Source organism: Pangasianodon hypophthalmus, chromosome 8 (assembly GCF_027358585.1).
Source record: "Pangasianodon hypophthalmus isolate fPanHyp1 chromosome 8, fPanHyp1.pri, whole genome shotgun sequence".
Classification (NCBI taxonomy): Eukaryota; Metazoa; Chordata; class Actinopteri; order Siluriformes; family Pangasiidae; genus Pangasianodon; species Pangasianodon hypophthalmus.
Window position 1 is genome coordinate 16,264,023 of NC_069717.1, and position 21,558 is coordinate 16,285,580.

General features: G+C 39.1%; 1 protein-coding gene across 7 annotated transcripts in view; it reads left to right on the forward strand.

Moving 5' to 3' along the window:
• cux2b (cut-like homeobox 2b) overlaps positions 1 to 21,558 on the forward strand; it is a 118,191-nt gene that overhangs the window by 80,007 nt on the left and 16,626 nt on the right. For all 7 annotated transcript variants that reach the window (XM_034306836.2, XM_053235953.1, XM_034306837.2 and 4 more), the window contains 8 exons: positions 9,094 to 9,234; positions 13,285 to 13,423; positions 14,916 to 14,989; positions 15,081 to 15,147; positions 19,410 to 19,458; positions 20,168 to 20,263; positions 20,569 to 20,769; positions 21,469 to 21,527. In XM_034306836.2, coding sequence (XP_034162727.2) covers positions 9,094 to 9,234; positions 13,285 to 13,423; positions 14,916 to 14,989; positions 15,081 to 15,147; positions 19,410 to 19,458; positions 20,168 to 20,263; positions 20,569 to 20,769; positions 21,469 to 21,527 — 826 coding nt within the window. The remainder of the gene's footprint in view (positions 1 to 9,093; positions 9,235 to 13,284; positions 13,424 to 14,915; positions 14,990 to 15,080; positions 15,148 to 19,409; positions 19,459 to 20,167; positions 20,264 to 20,568; positions 20,770 to 21,468; positions 21,528 to 21,558) is intronic.

Genomic DNA, 21,558 nt, shown 5'->3' on the forward strand with positions numbered 1-21,558 from the left:
GTGCGGAGCTTCTACCGTACAGAGGAGGGACAAAGCTCAGAGGCCAATGTCTGCACTTCAAAAGGCCACTTGAACGTCCGTGAGCCTTGGGCCTTGGATTTGAACAAGGCTGTACAGTGAGAGCCTAGCCTAGAGCTTGACCTGCTAAAGTGCTGTCCTAACAGCGAGAAGTGTGTTTTCATCTGTATCGACCCCTGACGGAACATACCATCTGCAAGGTGAGCCTGTTGTCTACCACGACCTATTTATCAGACACTTTCTCTGGCCATGCCCAAGGTCACCTCCCCCTACCAAGCGCACACACACAAACACACACACACACACTCCTGATCATGGAAAATGGACTGCACCAGGTGTGTTAAAGGACAGTAACCTGTGGCATTGTACAACCTCAGTAAACTCTCACACATGCTGACATGCATTTGCAGTTGAATTTTGATTACAGTCAGCCTGATGTAGGACTCTCTTAATGGTAGATGTGTACGTACTTTGGTATCTGATGCCTCCAATTCCTTCACCTGTTCCTTTGTTGTTGTCTCTGGGTTTAGTTGAAACTTTTGAACAAAAGTTTGTTCATCCCTTGGAGTTAATCATGCCTCTTTCCTGAATGATGCAGTGTCTGTGTGGTCCCAATATTTGTTTGTACAGATACCTGTGGTATCTTCAGTTGTTTGGAAATTGCTCCTAAAGAGGAGCAGGCCTGGTGGAGGTCCACAATTTCTGTGAGGTCTTGGCTGAGTTGCTTGGATTTTACAATGGTATCAAGGGCAAAAAGGCACTCAGAAGCTTCGAAATGTCATTACATCAATTTCTAGAATCTTCCAGACTTTATAGGGACACTCAACTTGGTGTATGTAAACTTTTGACCCACTAAATTTTTAAAATAGTGAATTAAATGAAATACTCTCAGTGAAATAAAACTGTCTCTAATCAATTGATTTAAAATGACCTCTGATGTGAACAAAGTAGATCGCCTAATTGATTTGCCAAAAGAAATGTATGGTAATGTGTGGAGCTGTGAAAAACGGAGACTGAATCTCTTTAGCCTAAGTATGTGTAAACTTTTGGCCTCAACTGTATATCCTGTAACTGACTGTAGTCACATATGGTCATGTTTCACTCACAGTGGAGCAGTGGAGTGTATCTGTATGGCCTTACCATGGTTAATGTGCTAGGGTCTCTGCTGGCTGGCTGCATCAGGAAGAGGGTTTTTCTTTACTAGTAAAGGAGGGCAGCCTAAAGTGCTGATTCTTTCTTTATTGTCTACACAGTAATCTCTCCCCCTTCTCTGTGGCTGATATCAACAGAAATCTACCACTCTGTGATGGTTACCCACTTCCATTCTCATGTTTTTCCCTTACCTTTTCCTGATTTGTCAGCAATTGTTAAATCCTGCTCAACTGAGCATAATTACAAAACACAAATGTAAAACAGATGTTCACAATTTAAAAGTGTGTATTGAGACATAGTGTGTCTCAAATATAAAATAGTAGAGAGTGGAAGAAAAGGAATGAGAACATGTGGTCACCCTCTCTTTCTCTCCAGAGTTAAGGCAATACCTTTTTAGTTTCTAATATAAACATATCCAACCTTTAGGGGCCCTACTGCCAATGTCAGGCTTTGTACTGCACTTACCTTCCTGACCTGAGAGTATTTCTCCACATAACACACTCAGTTATGTATTTTTTTTGCCACTGCCGTAGTTCGGCCCTGCAGTCATGTCTACCTTCTGTTTTCTGTAAAAATCAGAGAAGATATATTAAAATGCTATGTATCCACTTCCTCCCTTCTTGTCAAAGAACGAGAGGATAGGGACAATCTGTCACTCAAAGCTATGCAGGAAGGGTGCCTTTTTTTTTTTTTTTTTTTGTAGCTGCCTCACCTGGAGAGGGTCGGCTCTGCTGTTGCCTGGAGCATAGCTGTAAGACAGGCACTGCAGGTGTTAGCTTTGTCGTTTGTATGCTTCTCCATCCCCAAGAGGCCATTTCTCTCTCTCTCGCTTTGCTTCCCCTGCAGCTCTCTCACATATTACACCAGTCGAGGGCATTGTATACTCAGGAAATGAGCAACAAAACAGTAGTAAGGGGTAAGTTTTAATGGAAAGAACTACTTCTAAGTTAGGTTTAGGTGCTGGTCAGAGACTGGCTGCCTGAAGAAACCTTGAAAATGGACATGATGTATAAACACCTGTGTGACACTGCTGGCTAGTGGTGACCAGAGGTATTACTGACGAGTTCAGTAGACAAGGAAGCTTATTAAGCCCACCAAAATTTGAAGTTGATGTCAATATTAGATTGTATTAGATCAGAAATTAAGAAAATCGTTTTGTCCTTGTTAGTGTTTGTTAGATTTGATAACCGTTAAAGTAGGAGACTTTTTTTCAACTGGCCTTGTGACTGTGATTATGGAAAGATACAACACAGTTGAGTCAGTGTGACAAACTAAAAGTTAAGCAGGACTAGTCAAAAGTGAATGAATGAATGAATGAATGAATGAATGAATGAATTTATTTATTTATTTATTTATTTATTTATTTATTTATTTATTTATTTTCCTAATTCATTCTGCTTCATATGTCAAAGATACACCTTGTCTTTGGAGATTTGTTGTGCTTGATAATGTCCACGTGTTTCGTCAGTGTATCAGAATTTTCCTGGTATCATTGTACTCGTAATTGGTCTTTTTAGAGGATATTTCATCATAGAACATTATTAAATTCAAAGACCTGTGTGTGTGTGTGTGTCTGTGTGTGCGTGTGTGCGCGTGTTGGTGGTGTGCGTGGAGAATGAATGGTGAATGAGGGCTCTCTGGAAGGGTGGAGATTATGTGCTGGTGATTAATAAGAGCAGTAATAAACAAAAGGCCCAGGAGATGTTTGAGGTGCTTAATAATGCATTATGTTCATAAAAGCACTGGCCTGCCCAATAGATCCCTGTGGAGGGAAAACCCCACAGAGATCGTACTGGAGTTTGTGTATGTGTATATGTGTATTTATATGTGTACTTTTACAACAAAAAAAATTAACTGTTACAGAAAAAGTCAGTAAAGAAAGTAACATATTACATAATACACCACTTTTTTCAGTCAAAAAAAAAGTATAATTAAAGCTGTCAAGTTTTACCTGCAAAAACAGAAGCAAGTGTGACAGTCAAAGTCTCCAAAAGAATTGTGGCAGATTCTCCAAGATGCTTAGTAAATTTACCAGCCAAATTCCTTATAAAACTGCTCAAAGTGTACCCGAGATTACTGATGCAGTTTTAAAAAGCATTAAATAGGGTTGTCATGCCAAATATTGACTTTTATTTTTAATTATTGAGTTTATTACTGTTTACTGATCTTCAGATTATTTTCTTTACATTGAAACGTTTGTTAGTTTTATAAAATACATATAATACCTATTTTTTTTGTATGTAAATGTATGTATTCTATTGGTAAATAAATATTGCTTGCAAATAAATTCTAAAGATAACCTGCTACAATTCAAGGCTCCACCTTCATGTTAAGATTCCACCATAATGCTATTAACAGGTACGCATGGCAGTCGCTTCTTACAGCATCCTTGATTTTCTTGTGACAGCTGAAGATGTATGGAGCTTCATCTTAGCAGTGGCCTTCATGTAATATTTTGATCAGCGTTCAAAAGAACCACTTGCTCTCTCTCGCCCTTGCTGCCTGCTTGCTTTTCCTCTTTTATCCAGAAGCTTTTATTGAGATAGCAGATCTCAGTCATATCCCACGCATCTGTGACAGTGCATTTCTTTCAAGACTCTTTCATAGGTGATGCGTATTGATGTAAGCCAGACTCTTGTCCTTCAGTCTGCTGGCGTAACAAAAAGGCTTTTTGAGAAAGTTTTTCTTTCAGTGCATACAGCCAAAAGAAACAGACACATCTCTCTCGCATACTTGCTCTATCCTCTTCTACATCAAGGTGATACAAAAGCGATTTAATATACTCACTGTGTGTCGAGTGGAGCCACTCCACCTAAATGGAACAAAAGAATTACCTCCACTGTGTATTTCAGGGGACCGTTTAAGATGTCACATTTTTTCTGGATAGATTTGTGAACAAGGAGCTTGGATGTTGAATGTCAGTTGAATGAACTGGAATGTTTTGTCAAAAGGTGAACTTGGCTCCTGAGTGAAAACCTTGTAAAAGCATTCTTTACCAGTGCAAAGGTGTGTCTTAATGTTGATATTTGAATTTGAACCTGGATACTGTTTGAAACAAAACAATTGTTTTGGGAAAAAATGGACATAATAGCTTTTCAATCTGTTTTGTGTGCCAGCAATGTGTATTTCAACTAAACTGGATAAAATGGGGTGGGGTGACTAAAAATAAATTAGGGAACCAGGAAGAGAAAACTAAAGAAGTTAATCTAAAAATGGGGTTTCTGCATCACTCTGCAGGTGCTGGACTTTTAATTTTCATGAAATTTTAATAGCATTGTTATTGTTATGACAATAGGATGATCTTCTAAGATACCTTAGCTGCTATGGAGCAGGGCGCAGGGTTTAAAGCACAGAGGCTTTAATTTCTGCCCTGCACAGCTCATGCTGTGCTTGGTGATTAACTGATTAGTTAGATCAGGTGTGTTGGTCTTAGGGGAAACTTTAAAAGCTATAGGGTGATGGGTCCCAGAAGACTGCAATTCCCTCCATAGACTACAGTAGAGCACATAACAACACCTAAAGAAAACCGATCCATCCTACTTTATGAGCAATTCGTTTCCTCCCATTGTCACACAACTACATATCCACTTCTGTACAGAAGGATGAGCAGATGCTTTTGGACCATTAATGGCCACTTGATGAAAAAATAAACACAACACACACACACACACACAAAAGAGTTGGTGGTTTTGGAGTGTGAGTAAGGAAAAAAAGACCCTTGAAGCACAGCCTTGTAAATTAATTTGTTCATGTTGTACGATGGGTGCACAGCTGGCCTCATTAGCATGCACACAACAAATAATTATAGTGAGGGCTTTTTTCCAGCCATCGCTGGGCTAATGGGCTTGCTGGGTTAATTATGTCAGAGCGTAATTACCGAGGGGCCTGAGAGACGCTGTGCTGCCCCCCGCTGCGTCCGCGCTAGCTAATGACAGCGTAGCGCTGACAGGGCCAAGACGGACCGCCCTGGCACACCTGCTCCTCTTGGCATGCCGTGTCATGCAGCGCTGAGCCACCCAGTCCGGCTTCCCCTCACCTCTGCAACTCTGAGCACAGCCATGCTCATCTGCACTAAAGTGTGAGCTGGAAATTGTAGAAAGTTGCATCATGCATGCAGAACAAAGGGGTGTAAAGAAGCAGCTCTAAGTGCCTTTTACTAAGCAGCCTCTTATTAAAAAAATACTCTTAATTCAATTTAAGCAGAAGACAAATGCACAAAAGTTAGTTACTGGCGCATGTAAGGCACTGCATAGGAGTCATTCTGGAGGTGCCGAAGCTTTTGATATGTAGATGAGAAGTCAGTAGGTGAGAAATATTGAGAATGAAGATTGTGTGATACAGTAATATATTTTGCCAATCTACAGCATTATTACATCAGTATTATTGGGTTCAAAGTTACCAGTGACGCACCGACCGCAGTGCTGCTGGTGCAGTAGCACTGGCTCCTGCTATCCAGTACTCTGCTGTCTGTTACCTTGTTAAAATGAAGCCATAACGTTGTCGTTCAGTACGCCGTTTTCTTGCTCATTAGCTCCAACTCCGTCGTTGGTTTCCCTACTGGTATTTGTGCTGTGAAACTTAAACAACAATTGACAGCCTTCTTATTTAAGTGTTGCTGATTTGTTAGCAACCTGTGTAATGGTGTTCTCTATTTTTGTGGGTCATCTTTTTGTTCTGTAGTTGTTGAAATGAGCAGTTGCGTACTGTGTACGATCCTTATGATATTATGAGACTGTAATGGGTATACACATGCAAATAGCACATTTAATTCATTAGCAGGTGGGTGGAGCCCAGAAGGAGCCCAAAGCTTGCACAGGAGCTCGTCATGATGAACTTCCACCACTGACCATTGCCTATAAATTTCACTCACAGTTTTGTGTTTTTCTGGGTTTCTCTGATAGCCAGTTATTCACAACTCCTGATTTGTCATTTAGTTGGAAATTTGTTCCTTCATTCATAATAAGACAAAGGTCACACTCATAAATATAACGGAGCTGTGCTGCCCAAGGAGAAGTAGGAATCACACATCAAGGCTTGAAATAACCAGGAGTTATCCACAGCACTGCTCTGATTCCTTATAAAACAGGAATATGATGCATTGTTTCATAAAGCCTCAGAATTGTTATTAGTTACGTGACCTCAGGGCACACACGTAATTGAGCATTACAAAGTTAGGGGGCTGATTTTTAAAATGGACAGCGCACTTACATGGACAATAAAAGGACAAACTCATTAAGGGTAATCACTGGTCTGGTGTGTCCTTCTTCACAGCAGAGGGCTGGGCCTGGTGGAGAGACTCTTGCTAAGAAGTCATTAGTGTGCTTAATTAAGCCAGGAAATGATTAGAGGTGATAGAATAGGTTTGACACTCTCTAATAGTTTGTGTAATCAACGTAAATAAACTTTGAGTAGGGGAAGTGATTATTGACATTTCAGACCATTTCATGGTCACACCAAAATTGGATTAAGAGAAAGCACACAGTGACGAGAACTGCAATGAAGTTTTTTCGTAATTTGAATTTTGATAAGGCTCTCATCAAGTCCTATTAATTAGGAAGACAAACTGACAAACTACAAGACTGATCTGTGTTGAGGCAAAATGGCTTTATATCAAGTTTGTGCTTATGCATGTTATGAGGAAATGTAGCAGACATGGGCTAGATAATTAACTGGCTAACTTTTACAGATGCTGACTATCTTTATATCAGACAGGGAAGTCTGTGTGTTTATAATAATTCATTCAAATATAGACATTCGTTCCACTGCAGTGTAGTGAATTACTGATTTACTGTACTGATTTAGTGTTCACGAAATATTTGAAAGGATATTTAGACAATGATGAATACTACTCTACCTTGTTGTCACAACTGTGAGTGCGTTTGTGAGTGAGTGTGTGCGCGTGTTTTCATATCTTTGTGGGTGCCAAATATCCCCAGAAGCATTGGAATATCTGACAGTTTTGACTTTAAAAACTGCTTTTACAAAACTGCAGCTTTTATAAAAAAAAATTTTTTTCATTACTGAGGTTGCAGTTAGACTTAGAACTAGATTTAAGTGTAGGAATAGCATTAATTACCTGAATTTATAACATGGAAAGTCCTCACAAGGATAATATGACGTGTGCATGTGTGCGTGCGTGCGTGGTGCGTGTGTGTGTGTGTGTGTGTGTGTGTGTGTGTGTGTGTGTGTGTGTGTGTGTGTCACTCTCCTGCACTGCTGCTCAGAGTGTGTAATTCACTGGCCTTGGGGAGAAACTTGTTGCCATGGAGGACTTGAGTCTGTGCATCTTGTGCCTGGTATTGAACAGAGTGAGAGCTGCTAAACATTACGCCTGGCCTGGAGTCTATAGCAAAAAGTTTACACAAGTTTTATAGTGTGGTTTTAAAAATGTCACGTGGTGAGGAAACACTTCTTGGTCAGTCGGTGTCTGAATGTAAGTTCTTGCAGTCACCAGGATGTACTAAAATGTTGATGTTGCATTTTAGCCATGCTTGTTTTTCCAGAAAATTATGTAGGTACTTTTGTGAGAATATACATGCAGTAATCAGCATTTTATTCCATATAGTTTAGGGTGTTTTGACACTATATTTTCATGTGTTTGAATGGAACTGATTGCTTTAGTCATGGACGCATTCACCTACATGGCACAGTTTCACCTACTCCGTGTATGGAGCTGATTGATAATCAGGAAAGGTTTGTCTCGGCACTGGAGAATTGGCCTGAAGCATTTGATCATTAGTTCTTAAAAGGCTTGCAGTAAAGGCACTGGGAAGTTTCAGGGGTTGTATGGAGAACAGCACTGTTTTAAGTCATCCTCTTAAGCACAGTGTCCCATGTGACTGACGCAATCTCCGCTGTGCTGCTGTAACAATACAAACTTACACACACGCGCACACACACACACACACACTCACATATTACTGCTATTGTGGCTGTCTTACTATTTTATAATGCTTTTGTGAGTCAGTGCACTACTGCTAACTTCTCTTGTCTGTCTCTACATTTTATCTAAGTCAGAGTGACTAAATATTCATGGACATGGTCAAATTTCTCAGCAGAATTTCCAAGAGTTCTGTTTGTGTCCTGTGTTTGAAGGAAAATGGAAGTCGAGGTTGAATTTGGCGCAAGTTTTTTGTCTGTCTGTGTGTATATCTGTGTGTGTATTTGTGTGCACTCCAGTGCCAGCTTTTGCATGATTCTGTGTGTAAGAGTGCATACAAGTTCGTGTACATACACAAACATACACACTCCCCCTCCTTCACTTCCACTCCCCTGAGCCTGTTTCTCTCACTGCTTTGGTGCTAGAAGTCACCTCCTCTGCCTTCCTTCACAGGCAGGTGCATAACAAGAGCACCACTCCTATCCATGCAGCACACAGCAGGCTCAACTTTTTTTTTCAGGCGAAGAAGAAAGGAAGAGCGGAAGATTAAAAACAGCCCTGTGAAGTGGAGAGCTGAGGTGCCTCCTGAGGATTCCTGGCATAATAATTTAAATGATCAAATGATCCAGAGGAGACTTGTTAGCGCAGAAACAGCCTCCTAGTTGGCCCCATGGGCCTCACGCTGAGCCACATGCATTGCAAAACAGCTCCTCTGTTGTGCTACAGAATTTTTTTTACATGCTACTACTTTTTCAGCGATTTTTGTATTTTTTTTATTCCCTCTAACAGTGTTGCATTTGTCTAGATAAGTATTTGTGAGTGACTTGAGGAGGCGAGGTTGTTGGTTGTTAATAGTGCTGGATTTGTGCTGAGATTATGTTGGGTTTGTTTGGAAATTTCTTTTTAAGTGCAAAGAATCATTGTATTAAAAAGAATATGAGAAATATAGCATGCACTAGTGTGTTTACTAACTTTCTTCTCCTGCTTTTTTTCTGTGTTGTTGTGTGTGCGTGTGTCTCTGTGTCTGTGTCTGTGTGTGTCAGACCCTGCTCCAGTGCTGGAAGCCTCCTACTCGCTGGAGGAGCGTCTTTCCCAGCTGCAAAACAGTTGTCCAGACAGTGAGCTTCTGGTCAGAGAGATCTCGGGCCACTGGAGAAGACACCTGGAGTGCCTTAACAGTGCAGGTCAGCTTCCAATTTTCCACTCAACCAATCCCACCAAAACACCTCACATTGAGTTCCAGTCAGCATTCTAAAAACACTGGACAAAAATGTCTTATACAGTTCATAGGGAGGAGTAGCTCACAGACAAGACCTCCCTTTGCGAACAAAGGAAAAATCCATTAGGCAAGCCATGTCTTTTTGCCTTTACAGTGGCTTTCTGTGTCAATTTGCCACTTTTTATTAAAAGATTTAAGGCTTATTGGATTCAGGCCAATTCTAGACCAATCAAACTCCTATTACACCAATCAGCCACAACATTAAATCCACCTGCCTCATATTGTGTAGGTCCCCCTTTTACCGCCAAAACAGTTCTGACCCATCAAGGCATGGACTCCACAAGACCTATGAAGGTGTGCTGTGGTACCTGGCACCAAGACCTTAGCAGCAGATCCTTTAAGTCCTGTAAGTTGCGAGGTGGGGCCTCCATGGATCGTATTTGTTTGTCCAGCACATCCCACAGATGCTTGATCAGATTGAGATCTGGGGAATTTGGAGGCCAAGTCAACACCTTGAGCTCTTTGTCTTGTTCCTCAAAATATTGCTGAATAATTTTTGCAGTGTGGCAGGATGCATTATCCTGGCGAAAGAGGCCACTGCCATTAGGGAATACCATTTCCATGAAGGGGTGTACTTGGTCTTCAACAATGTTTAGGTAGGTGGTATGTGCAAAGTAACATGCACATGAATGCCGGTACTCAAGCTTTTCCAGCAGAACATTGCCCAGAGCATCACACTGCCTCCGTCAGCTTGCATCCTAGTGCCATCTCTTCCCCAGGTCAGCGACTCACTTGGCCATCCATATGATGTAAAAGACAACATGATTCATCAGACCAGGCCACCTTCTTCCACTGCTCTATGGTCCAGTTCTGATGCTCACGTGCCCATTGCACGCTCTTTGGTGGTGGACAGGGGTCAGCATGGGCACTCTTACCAGTCTGCGGCTACACAGCCCCATACGCAGCAAGCTGCAATGCACTGTGTGTTCTGATACCTTTTTGTCATAGCCAGCATTAACTTTTTCAGCAATTTGTGCTACAGTTGCTCTTCTGTGGGATCAGACCAGATGGGCTAGCTTTCACTCCTTACGTGCATCAGTGAGCCTTGGGCACCCATGACCCTGTTGTCACTTTTGGTACTAACCACTGCATATTAGGAACACCCCACAAGACCTGCCATTTTGGAGATGTTCTAACGCAATCATGTAGCCATCACAATTTGCCCTTGTCAAAGTCACTCACACGCTTTGTTAGAAACACCATTTTTCCTGCTTCCAACACATCAACTTCGAGAACTGACTGTACACTTGCTGCCTAATATATTCGACCCCTTGACAGGTGCCACTGTAAAGAGATAATCAATGTTATTCATTTCACCTGTCAGTGGTTTTAGTGTTATGGCTGATCAGTGTAGTTAAAAAGACATGTGGACAAAACTACAGCAGTAATATGTTAGAGAGCTGATTTGTGCTGAGAAAAATAGGTACAGATCAAATATCTGCTGCTGCGTGTGTGCAGTGTACGAGGCAGTTATGAGCCTAAAGGCAGAGATATCCAACTGCTTGACTTTTTCTTTGTAATCATCCATAACAAGAAAACAAATCATTAAAATATTCACTTATTTAAGCTAGTTATTATGATTTTAAGACACCTCCGTTTATTTGTCAGTCATATTTGACCCACGTGAGGAATAGGCTGAATAGGCTGAACTATTACATAATTCAATGCATTAAACTATAGAGTTTCTAATTTATTTTATTTACATAGCATTTAAAAGCACAGTATGTAACTTTTGAGAATTTTGGCTAGAAACATTATTATAAGCTTCTCATTTGGTTTCCCTGCAGGGATTAATCAAATGATAAGTCAATAAAAATTCAGTACTAGGTAAATGATTTAACTTCATGCTAGCTACGTGAGTAGCAATTATAGTTAGTATGAGCTAACTCCAGCAAGTTAAAAAAAAAAGTTGAAAGAAGAGGTAACAGGAAAGTGTCCAGAGATAACTAGCTAGGAGGTTTTTAGCTAGTTTTTAAACAATATCTATTTTTTTATTATTATTTATACATAGCCTTTCTTAAACTCATCGTCACTTTGTGACTCACAGATAAAAAACAAACAGAAATGGTTAGTAGAGTCCTCCAAAAACTTTACCTCTGATATTGATAAGTGGAGGTATCATTTTTAGCTCTTTAATTTTTAACAGTAAAAGTCATGTACTTGAGCCTTAATGTTTCCTCATGTGCTCATTGTTTTATGAAAGCTAATTTGAAGCTAAATGCAAAATATATGTCTGTTGACGATGGCTGAGTTTTCAGATGAGTTTATGATGCTTTCTCTGATACCCATTGTAGGATACTTTTATTAAGATACACATTCTTAAAATGTTCTGCGTTTCAGTGGTAGAGACACACAATGTTGGGTCTATAAATATTTGGGCAGTGACACAATTTCTGTATTTTTGTACAACACCACCACAATAGATTTGAAATGAAGCAATCAGGATGTGATTGAAGTGTAGACATTCAGCTTTAATTCAAAGGCTTTAACAAAAATATTGCATTAACCGTTTAGGAATTACAGCTATTTTTTTTTTTACATAGAATCTCCGTTTTCACAGACTCAAAAGCAATTGGATAATTGACTGATAAGCAGTTTCATGGCCAGGTGTGGTCTGTTTCCTCATTATTTCATGACAGATTAAGGAGATAAAAGATCTGGAGTTGATTTCAAGTGTTGAATTTGCATTTGGTAGCTGTTCATGAGAACTCGCAATATGCGATCCAAAGAGGTGTCAGTGCAAGTGAAGGAGGTCATCATTAGGCTGATAAAACAAAACAGACCTATCAGAGAGATAGCAGAATGAAACCAAGATCAACTTGTACCAGACTGATGGATCCAATGTATACCACATCAGCTACTTGGTGAAACTTGGTGGAGGCAGTATTATGGCATGGGGATATATGGCTGCCAATGGAACTGGGTCACTGGTGTTTATTGATGATGTGACTGTTGATAGAATTAGCAGGCTGAATTTAGAAGTGTATAGAGCTATACTTTCTGCTAATGCTGCAAAACTGATAGGACGGCGCTTCAAAGTACAGATGGATAATGACCCAAAACATACCGCGAAGAGGTACCCAAGAGCTTATTGAGACAAAGAAATGGAACGTTCTAAAATGGCACCTGACCTCAACCCAACTGAGCATGCTTTTCACTTACTGAGGACAAAACTGAAGACAGAAAGACCCACAAACAAGCAGCAACTGCAGGCAGCTGCAGTAGAGGCCTGGCAAAGCATCTCAAGGGAGGAAACTCAGAATTTGGTGATGTCCACGGTTTCCAGACTTCAGGCAGTCATTGACTGCAAAGGATTTACATCCAAGTATTTAAATTATCCTTATATTTACAATTGTTAATTTGCCCAATTATTTTTGAGCCTTTGAAAATGGAGGGACTATGTAAAAAATGTTTGTAATTCCTAAAGTGTTAATGCAATATTTTTGTTAAACCCCTTGAATTAAAGCTGAAAGTCTACACTTCGATCACATCTTAATTGCTTCATTTCAAATCCACTGTGGTGATGTACAGAGGCAAAATTACAAAAAAAGTCACTGTCCAAATACTTATGGACCTGACTGTATGTAACCAATTTTGTAAGAAACTAACAAAAAGAGTCCAACCATTTTTCTTACTTCCAAAACAATGAATAACGGAATATAGTAATATACTAATGGTATATACTAATGTGACTATTTTTAAATTATTATTATTATTATTATTATTAACATTATTTATTGTTTTTATTGTTTTATTGGTGTGCTTGGTTTTAGTTTCTCTGCACTGATCAGATGTGGCACTTCAATTTAATTGTACTGTTGTTCAGTGACAATAAAACTTCTAATCTAATCTAATCTGTATATGATATGAATAGTGAACAGCTGAGAGGCTTCTGATGTTGTAGAGAATTCTGTACAGTAACTTTACAGTAACTCTGTCTTGGTCTCTCTGACAGAAAGTGTAGAAGAAAGCCCAGTAAGCATACAGAGGGTAGAGGCTTCAGACCAACTGCCCCATATGATGACCCCAAACAGCACACAGAGCCTCCAAGATGGCGGCTTACCCCTTCTCAACCACCAAGGCCTGGAGGAAAGGTATGCAAACTGTGTACAAAGCAGAAGAATTGATCCTTGGCCTTACAGGACCTGCTGAAGTCATTAACACTTATAACCAGAACAATGAACAAATTTGTGTGCATTTGTTAACTCCACATTCTTGCATTTGTAACTCAGGAATTGTATAACTAGAACTGCAACTAATGATTATTTTGATAATTGATCTGTCTGTCTGTCTATCTGTCTGCCTGTATATTCCACATTTTGGTTTGTAACTCAGGAACTGCATAAGTAGATCTGCAACTAATAATTATTTTAGTAATTTATCTGTCTGTCTGTCTATCTGTCATTGTTATTTATAGTTGGATTATTTTAAAAATATACTATATACTAAATAAAATACTCCTGGTGTGTTTGTAAGGTGATTAAATTTTTGTGTGTAGAATTATCTCCAAAGCTTTGGGGTCGACTTTTATTTTTCAGTGCTTGGAATCAGGGAACTGACTCAAATCAGGGAACTGACTCATTAATAAAATTGAACAATATATTATTTACGGTTAGATAACCAATTAGCATTTATCTAATTGTTTAACTGCTTACAAGCTAATTGATTCAAATAACATTGCTGCTTGTGGCAGTGTTTCTGCTCAACACTGGGTAATGCATATTCTGAACTACATAAATGCATTATTAATGCAGATCATTAACTCACAGGTTTATATGATGGTGTTTTTTCTAATACGTTATCATTTATGTAGTAATAACTTGGACAAGAAATAGTATCATGGCCGCGCAACATATATGGATTTAAGAAAGATTTGTAAGCAACTGTAATTGGTGAAGTTTCCTATGAGGAGATATTTGTTTAGCATTTTGGAAAGAGTCTCCAGTGTCAGTGCTTTGTATCACTCGTCGGTATAGCTGTTCTTTTAGGTTTTTAGACAGCTTTGTGTCTTTTTCTCTGTCTAAAAGTTAATAAAAGAGACTGGTGCTGCTCTAACATTAGAAATAACAGGATAACAGGGACCGGCTTGTTTTGTGAATGTTCCTTGACATTAAATAAACGTCCACTTCATGTCAGGTCTCATCACACCACCCTGACGTTAATTATTTTCCTATAACAGCATGCATAAACATATATTATTGCTTATTTATTCCACATATACAGTAAGTAGTATACAGTATATACAACAGGAATACATTTGGCATTTAGTTCTCTGTGGTTAATTACTTGTGAAAGGTTTAGTCACAGACAAAGTGTTTGTTGTTCCACTAAGAGTGCAGAACAAAAATATACCAAAAAAGAACTTTGGCACTTTCCACATACAGCAATTACAAATAGTTGTTAGTAAATCCTCATATTTTTAATAATATAATCATTAAATAAAATATTTGCTGATGATATGTTCTCTGCACAGTGCTACTTTTCTTTCTATAAAATGACTTTATGCTGTACCTTACACATAATGTAAAGGTAAATTAATACTGTGGCATGTTCTACCATTTGGTGCTACACACTTTGTTTCCTCAGGGAAGCAGATGAACCAGATGCTCTGTCTGTCAGACTGGCTCAGGCTGAAGAGAGAATCAAAACTCTCCAGTCAGGTTAGTAGTCATTTAAACAGTAAACTTTACAGGACTTAACCTTGATAATATGTGAAAAGCAAGAAGCTAACCGTATTCTGTGTGTTCACAGCACTGAACAAAGCCCAGTCAGAGTTACAGGAGCTAAGGTGTCAATACTACAAGGAAATGGCTGCCAAGTAAGTCCTTACTTAAAGACTAGTTTATTTACTCTTTCCCATTCCCTCTGTCCATGCCATGCCTACCCAATGCATATGTATGTATGTGTGTATGTGTGCGTGTGCGTGTGCATGCGCGCGTGTGTATGTACACATACAGTGGGGTCCAAAAGTCTGAGACCACATTAAAAATCTGGGATTTTGTAAATTCAAAAACAAAAAAAGGAAACGTGCAACATCTTGACTATTCAGTATTCAAGATGTTGAACATTTTCTAGGTCATTATTTAAATTTAAGCAGATTTGTGTTATTGACCATGTTAACTCAGATTTTCCATGGGTCTTATCCTTTCCATTGACGTATACATTCAGATGACATGCCAAAGGATTTGCTCTAACATCAAAGGGGCAGTATTATGGCATGGGCATGTATGGCTGCCAATGGAACGGGCTCACTGGTGTTTATTGATGATGTGACTGCTGACAGAATTAGCAAGATGAATTCTGAGGTGTATAGGGCTATACTCTCTGCTCACATTCAGCCAAATGCTACAAAACTGATAGGACGCCGCTTCACAGTGCAGGTGGATAATGACCCTAAACATACTGCGAAAGTAACTCGACTTTCTGAAGGCAAAGAAATGGAATATTCTTCAATGGCCAAGTCAGTCGCCTGATCTCAACTCGGTAGAGCATGCTTTTCACTTACTGAAGACAAGACTGAAGGCAGAAAGACCCACAAACAAGCAGCAACTGAAGGTGGCTACAGTGAAGGCCTGGCAAAGCATCTCCAGGGAGGAAACTCAGAATTTGGTGATGTCCATGGGCTCCAGACTTCAGGCAGTCATTGACTGCAAAGGATTTTCATCCAAGTATTAAAATTATGGTTATATTTTACAATTATGTCACTTTGTCCAAATACCTTTGAGCCCCTGAAAATGGAGGTACTTTGCTGAAAATGGCTGTAATTCCTAAATGGTAAATGCCATATTTTTGTGGAACCTCTTAAAATAAAGCTGAAAGTCTACACTTCGATCACATCTTGATTGTTTTATTTCAAATCCATTGTGATGGTGTATAAAGGCAAAATCACAAAAAGTCCGCCATTGTCCAAATACTTCCGGACCTGACTGTATATATATATAGATATATGTGTACTGTATGTGTGTATAGAAACAGAAGAAACTGATAGTCTCAAAGTAAATTAAAGTAAATAATATTTAATATTTGGTTGCATATCCCTTGCTTGCAATAACTGCATCAAGCCGGCGACCCACTGACACTGACATCACCAAACTGTTGTTTAGGGCGTTTCTCCCTTCAGTCTCTTCTTCAGAAGGTGAAATGCATGCTTAATTGCTTTAAGGTCTAGTGATTGACATGGCCAGTCTAAAACCTTCCACTGGTTTCCCCAATTAAGTTCTTTGTTGTGTTGGCAGTGTGTTTTGGGTCATTGTCTTGCTGCTTGATGAAGTTCCTCCCAATTAGATTGAATGTATTTCTCTGTAAATTGGCAGACAGAATGTTTCTGTATACTTCTGAATTCATTCTGCTGCTACCATCATGAGTTACATCATCAGTAAAGATTAGTGAGCCCATTCCAGAAGCAGCCATGCAAGCCCAAGCCATGACACCACCTCCACCATGCTTGACTCATGAGCAGATCCTTTTTTTCTCAACACTTTGGTCTTTCCATCACTTTGGTAGAGGTTAGTCTTGTTTCCAGAACATTTGTGGCTCATTTCTGTAGTTCTTTGTGAATTCTAAGCGAGCCTTCTGATTCTTACTGCTGATAAGTGGTTTGCATCTTGTGGTATGGCCTCTATATTTCTGCTCCCAAAGTCTTTGAAAGGTGGATTGTTGATACCATCACCCCTGCCCTGTGGAGGTAGTTGGTGAGGGCACTGAATTGTTTTCGGGATTTTCTTCACAGCTCTCATAATGTTTCTGTCATCAGCTGCCATGGTTTTCCTTGGCTGAGCCTGTTCAATGTCTGGTTGTTAGTACACCAGTGGTTTCTTTCTTTTTCAGGACATTCCAAATTGACTTGTTTTTCTCCCATAGACTGCTCTCTGGTCTTCATGTTCGTTATCCTGTTTAACAGCAAATGTAGTCTTCAGAGGCAAAACCTAGGCCTCAATCCAAGAGTTATAAATTATTTAAACAGTTGGCCTAACAGGGCACAAAAATGTCTGTCAGTCACATATTCCAGTATTTTTGATCACTTGAAAATGGGTAGGTTCTAACAAAAGTTGTTAGCACATCTATGTGTAAATATCAGGAAATGAAAGCTGCAATTATGATCTATTGTCTCATCTTTTGATTTCAAACACAAACATCTTCAGTGTATAGCAAAGTCAAAATAATTGATCTAGCTATTCCAATACTTTCGGAGGGGACTGTATATATAGAAGTCCTTCATCAACTGTCCAAAACTCTGAAAATATAGATTCGTTATTTTCCCCTTTCTTTTCTCATTTCATTGCTCTTGTAACAACAACCAACCATAGAAAGTGCGATGTCATTAACGTTATCTCTGTTGCTGTTGAAGTTTCTAGCCACTGGGAAGGAGAAATCCTTCATTCTGATGGTACTAACATGTCCATTCAAAAACTTCACTAGGTGTTCAATTGGACTGAAATCTGGTGACTGTGAAGGACATAGCATATGATTTATCAATTTTCATACTCATCAAACCATTCAGTGAGACCTTGTGCCCTGTGGATGAGGCGGGGTCATCCTGGAAGAGACCGTGCCCATCAGGATAGAAATGTTTCATCATAGGGTATAGGTGATCACTCAGAATAACTTTGTATTGATTCTCAGTGACCCCGAACCATGCCAAGAAAATGTCCTCAAAAGCATAATAGAGCCATCGTTCTTTCCTGTAATATGCATTTTCCTGTCAGTTCTCCCTATTCTATCATAACCACACCTTTCTAACTTTTGTAAATGATCAAATTTTGCTCTTCAATTATATTTCCTCAAACCATATATAGTCCCTCAAATTATTTTCCACATGGTCCACTCTCAGCTGGTGTAGCTGCTTTGATTATACATAAGAGTTCTTGACTAACTAGTGCAGGAAATATGAGCAATTTCTGTTTGTCTCTGGTAACAGATTGCCTCATCAAAAAATTGGGCTTGACATCATCTAACAGACAGACTCCAGCTCGCACTTTGAATGAACCTGAAACTTATATGAGGTGCCGGTCAGTGGGAATTAGAAAAAACTGTTTTTTTATTTTTTTATTTTTTTTATTTTTAAGGTCTGCTATGGAAGACACGAAAGCTCAACTACAGGACTTCTTTTTCAGGATTTTCCTCTGTTTTCAGATATGATGCACAGTTTCTGTTTGGTTAAACTTTGAATACTTTCTCTCTCCTCTCTGTGACGTGAGGACTACTGCTACTGAAGTGCCTCTGTTTTTGGCTGCCATCCTGCTGCTACATATACATTAGTGATCTCAGAGCTGATAGTTTAAGGAATTCTTTAGCATAGACACTTATTTACTATTCACTTATTTATGAGTGATGTGGTATTCAATAAGTAGTATGGAGTCTTCTGTGAAGAATATGTCTCTGGCCCTATGCCCTAATTTTCATTAGTACAGACACTTATATACCCAGAGACAGAAGGACAATGTCCTTATATTATATTAAAATATTAATATTAAATTGTGAATTAGTGTAATACAGTGTCCTCATTGTACAACAACTCCATGCGCTTACACTTGCAGCAAATAGACTCTATAAAGTATATAGACAGGATCTTTGTTTAGGAGAACCTCAGAGATTCATGTATTTAATCAAACTTTCAGCCTTCCTCATTATTCAGCCTCTCCACCTTTTGAAAATCAGCTCCCTGATGACTGAGAGGAAACTGTTGAACTTCAAACAAACCTTATGAATAATCTCCCCAAGACGCTATTCAAATGAGTGCTCTGATTGTTGGGAGTGTGTAGGCATGTTGAGATATGATGTCAAATAATATGCGATAGATGTGACTCATTCCATTTTAATGATAGGATGCCTTGTGTCTTCTTTTTTCTGATTTCTCATACTTCATAATACTCATAACATCTTTGAGAGTTTAGAATTTGGCTGTTGTTTGGTAAACTGTTAGGAATGCAATATATAGATAATGTGACTACGGCAGTTGTGAGTTTGTGTATCTAACTATATAAAATATAAAAGATGGTTTGGTCAGAAGCCATACTGATTGTCAATATTCATGTTATCTTCCTGATTATTTTAATAGGCAGTGTGTATTGTGTCTTCCAGAGCAGAGGAACTGGCCCAGCTCAAGACAAACTTGGAGAAGGCTAACCAGGTGAGCACAGGGCTTTCCATTCTATCACTAATTTTGAGGATCCTGCATTTGTTAAGGTAATCACCTTTTGTAATCAAGCCTCAGGATTAATTAGACGCCCCTGTGGCCTCTCTTCCTCTTACCACCCGCCCTCTACCCTCCGCTTTCTCAGGGCTTCGTGATTAGCCGTCTGCAGGTAGCAGAGGGCCATGAGACAGCACAGAGCGATAGCTGCTGAGAGAGAAGCGTGATACGTCTGTTAGTTACCTCGTCGTACTGATTGCTTCCATTTTTTCTTTTTCTCTCCGCCATGATTTTCCATTCTCTCTATCTCTCCCTTCGCCAGCAGCTTTTATATAAATGTTCGGAAAATGAGTCATTAATTAGCAGGCCGAGTGTGACTGTGCAGGGAAGTAGTTTGGGAAAGAAAGTGCCTGCAAGTAAACATCTACCTCAGCAGAATGGAGTAGAAAGAGAGCGAGTGGGAGAGAGATTCTCTATTTCAGGTTCTCCCTGTACGTAATGCTCTTGACTGACTTTTGAGATTTTGTTCTACTCATTGATTTATGTTATAGTATGTGCACTTGGTGTAAGCATTCGATTCAGAAACTTAGAAGTCTAAGAGCATTGTGGTTTCAGTGTTATAGTTTGTAGAATTTTATTGTACTTTCACTGCACAGGTGATGTTGACAGGTCGTTGTAAAGCAGAATTGTGTGTGTTTGATGACAGAGAGCAGATTTGGCCCAGAGGGAGGTGGAGCGACTGAGGGACCAGCTAACCAGCAGTCGCAGCATTTCTAAAGGGAGTGACGAGGGTCCCAGTGAGGTACAAGTGATTCCCTATTCACACCAAAACTTTTAAGATTAAAGAGAAAAGACTCACTTTACCACAAAGTCATCCCAAGGCTCTCGAGTCACACTCATGTACAGAAAAAAGAGTCACTTATCCATACTGTTGGTGCCACAAATCAAATTTTTCGTGCTTCTGGCTCCTCATTAGCAACACTTTGAAGTAATATGATTATAGGAAAGCGGAGAGGATGGAGGCAGGCATTTTGAAGTTGAAAAAGGATTTTCATGTTTTTTCTTCTCCCTCACTGCTTTGCTTCTCTGCTGTGGTGCCCATCTCAGGGGAAAGGAGGGAGGGATGAGAAAGACACGTGCTCACAATCACGGCTAGAAGCAGTGCTCTTCTCTAAAGATAGAGAGATTCTCCGCCTGCTTGAGAATGTCCAGAGGTTGCAGTTCACTCTCCAGGAAGTACAGGACTCTTCAGCAAGTCAGCTAGCAGATCTTGAACATCAGCTGGCCTATAAGACAGAGGCTATTGAAGTAAGTGGGGCAGAAAAGTTTCAACATGTAGATGATGTTAACTAGTTTTCCAGCTACAGACCTGCAGGCCACCCTGTCCTACACAAGTCAGTCTTTCCTGTGCTCAAACTATCAATTTTTTAATGGGTGTGTAACAGCAACAACATAACACCATGTAGTGCAGTGATGGTGTGGGTTTGGGGAAGTGTAAGTACTGATGGTGGAATTGAAGTTAGAGTGACATATGCAAAACTTTAATCTTCTAATCTTTTTAATCTTTAATCTGCTAGTTGGTCATGTTGTGTATTATGTTTAGCTGGAAAGAGTAAAACAGCCAGACAATTGCTCTTTTTATCATATGACTTTACTGCATGTAACTAAAAAAAAATATATATATAAAATATATATATATATATATATATATATATGTGTGTGTGTGTGTGTGTGTGTAAATATATATATATATATATGTGTGTGTGTGTGTGTGTGTGTGTGTGTAAATATATATATATATATATATATATGTGTGTGTGTAAATATATATATATATATATATATATATATATATATATATATATATATATATATATATATATATATATATGTAAAAAAAATATATATATATATATATATATATATATATATATATATATATATATATACACATGCATCCTTGATATCACATCATCTGTGATGTACTATTCCTGTGTTTTTTTGCAGAAATTAGAGGTTAAACTGCAGTCTCAGTTAGACTATGAAGAAATCAAAACTGAACTCAGGTAAAAAAAAAAAAAAAAAAAAAAAAAGTCT